At 36.3% G+C, this 8,711-nt stretch overlaps 1 protein-coding gene across 1 annotated transcript in view; it reads right to left on the bottom strand.

Moving 5' to 3' along the window:
* Window positions 1–545: 545 nt before the first annotated feature.
* PROS1 (protein S) overlaps window positions 546–8,711 on the bottom strand; it is a 57,509-nt gene continuing 49,343 nt past the window's right edge. Inside the window, exons 13-15 of the mRNA XM_065876527.1 lie at window positions 6,361–6,509; window positions 4,106–4,331; window positions 546–1,009 (exon numbers count right to left, since the gene is read on the bottom strand). Of these exons, the coding sequence (XP_065732599.1) occupies window positions 867–1,009; window positions 4,106–4,331; window positions 6,361–6,509 (518 nt within the window). The 3' untranslated portion in view covers window positions 546–866. The remainder of the gene's footprint in view (window positions 1,010–4,105; window positions 4,332–6,360; window positions 6,510–8,711) is intronic.

The following is an 8,711-nucleotide window of genomic DNA, read 5'->3' as shown; positions in this document are numbered from 1 at the left end:
GGGCCGCATGCTGAGGCCTCACACTTGCCCTTCAGACCAGAGTTCCTCCTAAGAAACAACCGTGCCAACACCTTAGTTTAGGGGCCCATGTGCAGAAGCGCCGAGCAGGACCCTCAGTTCAAGATGGCGGCGGCGGGCCATGTGCAGAGATGCTGCGCCAGGCACTGCGATCTGGAGCGTGAGCAGCACAGCTGTGCTGGCCCGGGGAGAACCCCACCCCCTCCTGCTGAGATCCTTGTAAAGCAGCCCCGCCCACGGCCTGTCGGGAGAGTGTGCGCTGCGTGTGCTCTAGAGCGGCAGCTCCCACCTCTCCATTCTCTCATCAGAGAACAAAGCTTTCCTTTGCTTCTGAACCCAACTCAGTCTCCTTCTATTGGTTCAAGCTACAGCAGGCAGAAGGTCCTTTATTAGGGACCGACTTGAGAGGGACTGGTAACAGTGGTATTTAGTCACGTGTACTTTTGTTTGGATTCCAACAAAGGTTTAACTTCCTTGCCTTCCCACACACACACACACACACACAAAAGATATTTAAACACTAGTTCATGATAAAATTAAATTTTACAAACATAGAAATGAAGAAATGTCATTTGTAGCAAAAAATTCAAATTAAAAATTTTTGTAGGTTTCATTATTTAATTTCTAGACAGAACAGAAGAATTTTTTTAATGCAATTTGTATCACAAGAGAATCTTGTTTTCTTGAAAAAGGACCTTTTTAAAATTCCAGGTTAAAGTACCACGAAATAATCAAGGTCTGAACATCACAGGTAAAACCCTTCAGCTATTATTGAAACATAAGTATAATTACACACTGGAAAAAGATATTATCAGCAGAGAAAAGACGCCTTAAGTATTCTTTGTCTTTTACCAAACTGATGGACACGAGTGAGCTCTAATATCATTATGTTTAGAAATGGCTTCATCCAGATCCAACTGTACACCATTAATGTTCACTTCCATACAGCCATTATAAAAGGCATTCACTGGTGTGGCACTGAATGGAACATCTGTAAAAATAGAATATTAAAATATTAGCCCAGGATTAGCATCTTACTTGCTTATAGTTAGAGGAATTATTCAGACTGCCCATTTCCAACCAAAATCTAATCCTAAAGGAAAAGTTAATATTGTAATTCTGTTCAATAAATTCATATTAAGTGACTCCGGTGTATATAAGGTATTGTGCTTGGCACTGAATTCAGCATAGCATGAGTTCCTATGATTGCGTAAACAGTTCCAGCCAAACCTTAGGTAAAGAAACATACTTTAAAAAGAGTAGAAAATAGCGTATTCTTCCTTGTGATGTTCTACTTTATTATTTCCTCTTTAAATCTGAGCAATAGTTTAAGCATTATTAAGTCATTTTTTCAACTCAAAATTAGAGTTACTTGAAAAATTTTTTAAATGCCACAATAAATATATCTCTTATTTTTGCTGGAATTCTATATTTTCCAACGAAATAGTGTCTTGCTGAGCATATGATAGCAGGTCGTGATAGGGAATTCACTTTTATGTAATGTTTGGTGTTCTGAAAAATAACAGTTTTAATAATACTTCAGTAAATAGGGCCTCTAGGCCTTTCTACACTTTCACTCTCCTTATCAAACTTAATACTTAGGCGACACCCTTGGATTCCTAAGAACTGTGGTTCATCTTCAAAACATCCATCTCTCTACTTGCTTCCTCTTTTTTTGGCATCTCATCTCCATAAATTTTAATCCCAATGGATATTCTTCAGCCCTTATTCTTCCTCCTCAGTGTCTTATGCAAAAATATATATATATACTTCAAATGTCCCACTTCGAACTTGCCAATGTAGTGAATAAGTCCATACTTTTCTATGGGCTCATAGCATTTTTTAAGAAAACCTTTCAAGTCTGGCTGACTATCATAGGTTATACCACTGTTATAAATATCCTCAGAATCATCTATTTCCCCTGATTTTTAATTCATAACATGCAATTTAACATGCCTATTTTGCATATCAATTAATTTACCCATCCCACAGTTCACACTCTCAATGTCTCAATTTCCAGTTCTCCTCAATTTTCCCTCACTCTTTTTATAAACACGTCTTGCCTAAAGTCAGTTCTCAGCGCTGTTGCCAAAGTCCTGGAACCACTGAAATTCTGATATTTTCACTTCTTTTGAACTCTTTCATTGTTTGTTTGATTTCCTAAAATTGCATTCAACTAATTTGTGAATAAGGTAGTAGGTGGATTTCAATGCAGAATTCATTCATTTGAACTGTAATTTTACTTCCTAATAATTAATCACATTAATGTAACTATGTATCTATATCTATCCATGGATCTATCAATCCATCGATTTATAACTTTTGCAGCCTATTTACTTCTTTTTTCTTTTTGTATATCTTGGCCGCGCCGCATGGCTGGCAGGATTTCAGTTCTCGACCAGGGACTGAACCCAGGCCATGGCAACGAAAGCACCGAATCCTAACCACTGGACCGCCAAGGAATTTTCCTACAGCCTATTTACTTCTATTCCCCCAAAACCCAGATAAAATTTCCATATATGGGAAATGAACACACTGAGCAGTTAAAGTAACTTAATGAAGGTTACTAGAAGTCTAGACATCAAACTCAGAATTCTCCCCATGAGAATAACATGCAAATGGTATTTGAAAATGCTTCTAAAAAATTTTCTGCCTCAATTTTTTTGTCATTTAAAGAAAAGTGTTGATGGCAATTTTATGTTTTCCAATATTAACTATTTTTCCTCCAGTTTTCCCCATCTTGGTAAATGGAATCTTCACCCATGCAACTGCTCATGCCAAATACCTAAGAGCTTCTTTCAATCATTAATTTCTATTAACTTTGTTTCTCACATACATCTCCAATCTATTCACTGTATATTATCTTCACTGCCATCACCCTAGTCCAGCAGCTTCCTCATCTGCAAAATGGAGATAACACTAGTACCTACCTCACAGGACTACTTTAAATATCAAATGGGTTGATACAATTGAAGCACTCTGAACAACGCCCAGACTGTTTATTATGCACTAAATATGAACGATGGCAGTATCGTTGTCACTACTGTTATTATTACTGCTTCTCCATCTGAACTACTTCAGTAGCCCCCAACTCATCTCATCCACTTTTGTCTCCCACCTGTCCATCTCCATCCATTATGCAGGGGAATTTTTTAAACTTCATTATTCATAGACCACTTCCTTGTAAAACTTGTTAATGATTCTCAAGGCTCTAATGATAAGATGCACGATCCTGAACCAGGTCTACAAACCTCCCACCCACCCACCCATTTCACAGCCTCCTCTTGCAGTACCATCCCCCTTGCCCAATGTGCTCTCACCATACTGGTCTTCTATATATTCCTCAAGCATGTCAACCCCTTTCCATTTTGCCATGGACACTTTTACCTGCATACTAGCTCCAGTCTCCACCCTCATCACCTGGTTAACTTCATTTAATCCTTCAAATATCAGATTTGTATCTTATTGCCTTCTTCAGAGAGCTTGTTCCTGGCCCCCATAACCAGATCAAGCCTCATTTTCAGGCTCTAATAGCAACCCCTACTTTTTTTTCATAGAAGTTATGAATTTGTTTTTATATTTTCCTAATCACTTGTTTAATATGTACCTCTGCTGCTAGATTGTAAAGGCCTTAAGAGGAGAGATCATATCCATTTGTTTATTGCTGTGTCCCTACTGCCTGAGACATAGGTTCTTAATAATATTGGGTGACTGATGGTTGAATTGAAGAATAAATATTAAACTCAGAAGGTAACTGTGAGGATAAAATGAAATAATAAACCATTTCTGGCTAGGATAGTCAAATGCCGCAAAGCTTGGTTAGCTTCAGTTTACCATTAAATAAATTAAATAAAAATGTACCAATAAAATGTTCATGCAAACCCCCAGAAAAAGAATAATGGATACTGGAATTTTCTCTTCCCTTCTGATGCCCCTTTACTCTACATATGCTGTATATATATATATAGAGAGAGAGAGATAGATAGATAGATAGATAGATGCTGCTTTACTACAACTACATATTTAAAATACTATCAATTTCATTAAAAATATACTTTTTAAAACTGAAGAAAAAGTAAGAAGATACCTGGAAGGCCACCCAAGTAAGTGGCCACTGTTTCTTTCATTGCTATGTCCAAGATGGCAAATTGTCTTTGAAAGTCTTCAGAGTGGAAGCTGTCTTTTCTATTTTGAGTCAACAGCTCCAAATTGTTTCTGTTGACTCTGATTTCCAGAAGGGATTGTTGATTAGAACACAGACTTAGGGCCTCTATCCGAGCTATTACCATATTTTCAACAGATACCAGGATATCCTGAAGAACAGAGCAAAGACTCAATATAAACAAGTACTAACGTTAATGCTGCTTAAGAGAGACTTTAGTTTGTGAAATTCAAAAACAGAATTTCAATGAGGTGGGGAAAAGTATGATAGAGCTTTCAACTTTATTTAAATGAAAAACTACTATTATCGTAATCATAATTTTAAAATACACATTAGTTTTAAAAACTCGAGGTTTAGCTAAGATGTACATGTATAGCAGGTTCCGAAAATTCAATAAACAGCATTGTCTCACCAACAATGGGAACCAAAGTAGTGTCTTAAGCAATACATTTCTGTTTATGAGCCTTCCTAATTTCAAAACCTACATATGGAAAAGGAAGGAGTTGAATCATTCTTTGTTGGGGAAAAGACTTGGAAATTTTGAAGTGCTTTAGTAAGCACATGCCAGCAAGACTGAAAGGTTTATCTGTGCCACACAAGAAATCCTGTAGACTTGGGACAAATTTTATGAAGTCTCTGAGAAAGAAAAACCAGGATTGCCAGCAGTAAGTTACAGAGTATTTACCAGAAGGTTCTCTCTCTCTCTCTCTCTCTCTATATATATATATATATTTTTTTTTTTTTTTTTCTGAACTTTTCAAACTGCTGATACACTAAATTACTCAACTTGTTGAGAGTCATCTATACATCTAGCTTCCCGGCGTGTAGAGGAAATATAAAAAGAGAGAAAAAATAAAATCAAAACGAGGGAGACGGTTGTTATGATGCTTCCCAGATGGTAGAAACATAGTCTGAAGTGTTTACTTAGGAATCCAAGATACCAATGCGAAATGAAGCCTATACTTCCCAAATACAGCTTAGCTGAGGAAATCTGTTACTGTGTTATACACATGCATATCTTGAACTCAGGAAAAGTCAGCTGAGAAAATGTTCCAGAATGATCAATATTATGTGGAATAATGTTATGAAACGTTGTTCACAGATCATAAGAAGGCAATCTGACACACCAAAAAAAAAGGGGGCTGTGGCCATGAAGACAAACACAGAAAAGATAAAATAAATATCAAAGACATGGCACTTGTTAACCTCCTCTACCGTGTGAATGTAGTGTTGAAGGCAGGATTTCCATTTTGCTTAAGGAACAAAACAAACAAGCAAAAAAAAAAGCTGAAACCCAAATGTAGCAAGCTCCTGTGGTCACTGGAGACAAAAGCTCAGCAGGATCTTTTTAGGTTGCTTACAGTTAACCATCAGAAACTGCCCCCATCCATCCTTTAAGTGGCAAAGAGCAACCCTTTTGATCACTACAGGCATTATTCAATTATATGTCTCTTTCTAAAAGCCACAGAGAGCATCCAAGCCAACCGCGGCACAAACGAAAGCTGCTTGCTGTAACTTGGAATCCCCCCACTGTGGATGACACAAGGACAGAACTATTAGCCTCTAATAGAAGTTGAATAATACAGATCTGATAACTCTCATGTTTTCTTTTATCCAAGAGTTTTTTCCCGTGCTTTCTCCTAATTTCAAGGCAGAGTTGCCGGCAGGAAGCCAAATAGACTGGTTTTAGTTTTCTGTAGTCTTTCCTAATTTACTTATGGGAGAAAAGATTAAGAGCGCCAGAAAACACAAAACATTATAATTAGGCACTGAACATTTCAGAGTGGATTGCAGTCAGACTCACTTCTATTTTGTTAATACATACAAATTCCCATGATACTTCAAAGATTCTGAATAAGGGTAGATCTCTGGGTACCCAGAGAAGACTCCAAGCAACCTTTGTGTGAGTCTTTCTAATCGGAGCTATAGATGCAATAGGCTTTTCCATTCCCCCCTCCCATCCCTTTACTTCTTGGTTCAAACCTTGGAAATAAGCCGGCAAAAAAGTAACAATAATGAATATTTATTGAATCTTTAATGATGTGCTAGAGGCTGTGCCAAATAGCTTATATAAGTTATTTAATTTTCAAAATAGCACTTTGAGGTAAATACTGCAATTTTATCCATTTTACGGATTAAAAAAAAATTACAAACCAAGGATCATAAAGGTTTAAAGTTACCTGAAGCTCTTCAGTGGCGGAGTCCACCAAGGACAAGGCAAAGGGCACTGTGTTACTGGAAACCAAGGCCAACATAACACCGGTGCCCGACGATGGGCGAATATTCAAGGACACATTTACTTGCCAAGCCTCAGGATTGGATACATTCTCTGTTTAAACAATGAAACAGAAGCAGGATCAATGTCCTCCTAAGGTGCACCAGAAGGAATTAAGTATAATCTTATCAATACTCAAAGCCATCTTTGTGTGATACTAAAGATTTTAGTCCTCTTTTTCAATGATCCATGTAACCAAGGCACAACAAAGCAAAAGAAAAACAGTTTTTAATGCAGGCAAGAAACACGGATGGAGCCTCATCCTTTTGTTCTTCTTCCTACAACAGAATTCTGGATTGTGGTGCTCAGGATTACTACAATTTTTTCCTTTTGCTCTTTAATAGCTCTTCCTTCTGTCTTATATATTCTCCCATGGTCAAATCTCAGAGTAGTTGTATTTTAAAGTACACATTAGAAGAAAGTTCAACACATTTATTGTACTATTTCTGAGGGAAAATTTGGGTATAGCTGCCACCCCCCGCCCCACTTCTCTTCCATATAGGGGTCAGATTAGAGCAATGGGAACGCAAAGTATGATTTCTATACATAGGGATGTGGGATGGTGTAATGGTAGAGACATACTCTGAAGTCAATAGTTAACTTTGAAATTCTAATAGGAACTCGTGTGATTCTCTTACATAATACTTAACATTCTTTCTCTTAATTACTAGGTCAATTGTCTACCCAACTAGAGTGCAAGCTCTACATGTCTCTATCATCACTGTCTTCCTCAGCAGTCCCTTAACAAATATTTATTGAATTAATATGATTTCAAAATAGTTTGATTTCTGAAAATATTAGTTTACAATCTGAATGCAGTCTTCGTCATTCAACATAAAGTAATGTATAACAATAGCCCAAATACTATTTGGAGGCTTTAAAAAGGTGAATGTGAATGGAGAAAATAATTTTCCTTTGACAAGATGTTCTTCCATTTAGCCACATCTAATACTATAACATTTTTCACTATAATCCTTTAATTCCCACGCAAGAGGAAAAAAATGCATATAATCATTTTGAAGTAAGTAAATTTACTCTAAGATATTAACAAACTCAAACTAAAATGAACATGCAAATGTACAGAAATAATGTAACATTAAATATTAATTATAAAGTAGGTCACTTTCATATCATCTGTGAAATAACTAATTACTTATGAAAGTAATTTCTTTCAGGTGCAATAAAACTCTTATTTTCATTTTCTTTCCAGAGATTTTTTTTTTGTCCTTTGAACAAATTGTGGGCCTAGTTTTTGCCTATGTCCAGTCATCAACTCAATTTAAACTTTTTTTAAAAAAAATACCTTCATATACAGAACAGAGCTAAAGTTAAAGACGTATTAATTTATGTTAGGAAACAGAAAGCACTAGTGTAAGATGCTTTCTTAAAACTGTAGCAATACTTTTTAAGGCTGAAAATAAAAAATTTAAAATATGTTTTTTCCTTAAATCAGAGATATCAAATCAACACTAAATTTATAATACAAACTGTTAGTAGTTCAAATAATGAACTCCTAAAACACAAAAAGACAGAGACGCCAATAAAATAATTAAGATACACAAATACCTAATAAACATATGGTGAGATATTCAACTTCAGTAGAAACTGGGATAATAATTAGAACTACAAGATTTAATTTTTCAACTCTCAAATTAGAAACAAATCCCAAGCATAAACTTTCTTCTCTTGGTTAAAGTACAAATTGATAAATCATCTTTGGAAGAGAATCTGATTGAACAGTAGGAATTATACCTTTGCATAACCTTTGATGGAGAGAATCTGAGATTCACTCCTACAGAATTAATCACATGAGGGTACAAGGATAAATGTCCAAGGATATCCCAGAAGTATATTTGTAAAGTTAAAAACCTGGGGTCGGTTTGGCAAGAGTTCCTGTTCCTATTAGACTATAGAAAACTGTGGAGAGTACTCGTTCCCATTCTTAAAACAACAAAAGACCAATTATCTATATAAGTACAACTTTTCTTGAACTATCACCAAGAGCCGAGGTTGCAGAACAACTGACTAGAAACCTAAAGGAAGACAGATGCTTCGAGGGAGAAACAGGAGGAGAGTACTCTCTTACCCAAGGCAGACAACAAACACTATACAATTTGGTAAAAAGCATGTAGGTAAAAATCTTAACAAAACGCTAAAGTCCAAGTAGGGGCTGGTGTGAGAATATAGAAGCCAGGGAAACTGCAAACACATGGGAAATTCATACCCATTCAAAGGATCTTACTGGGTGCTCAAGAG

This window comes from Phocoena phocoena, chromosome 4 (assembly GCF_963924675.1).
Source record: "Phocoena phocoena chromosome 4, mPhoPho1.1, whole genome shotgun sequence".
NCBI classification, from domain to species: domain Eukaryota; kingdom Metazoa; phylum Chordata; class Mammalia; order Artiodactyla; family Phocoenidae; genus Phocoena; species Phocoena phocoena.
Note: the sequence above shows the minus strand (reverse complement) of the source record. Positions and strands in the feature narration are given on the sequence as shown.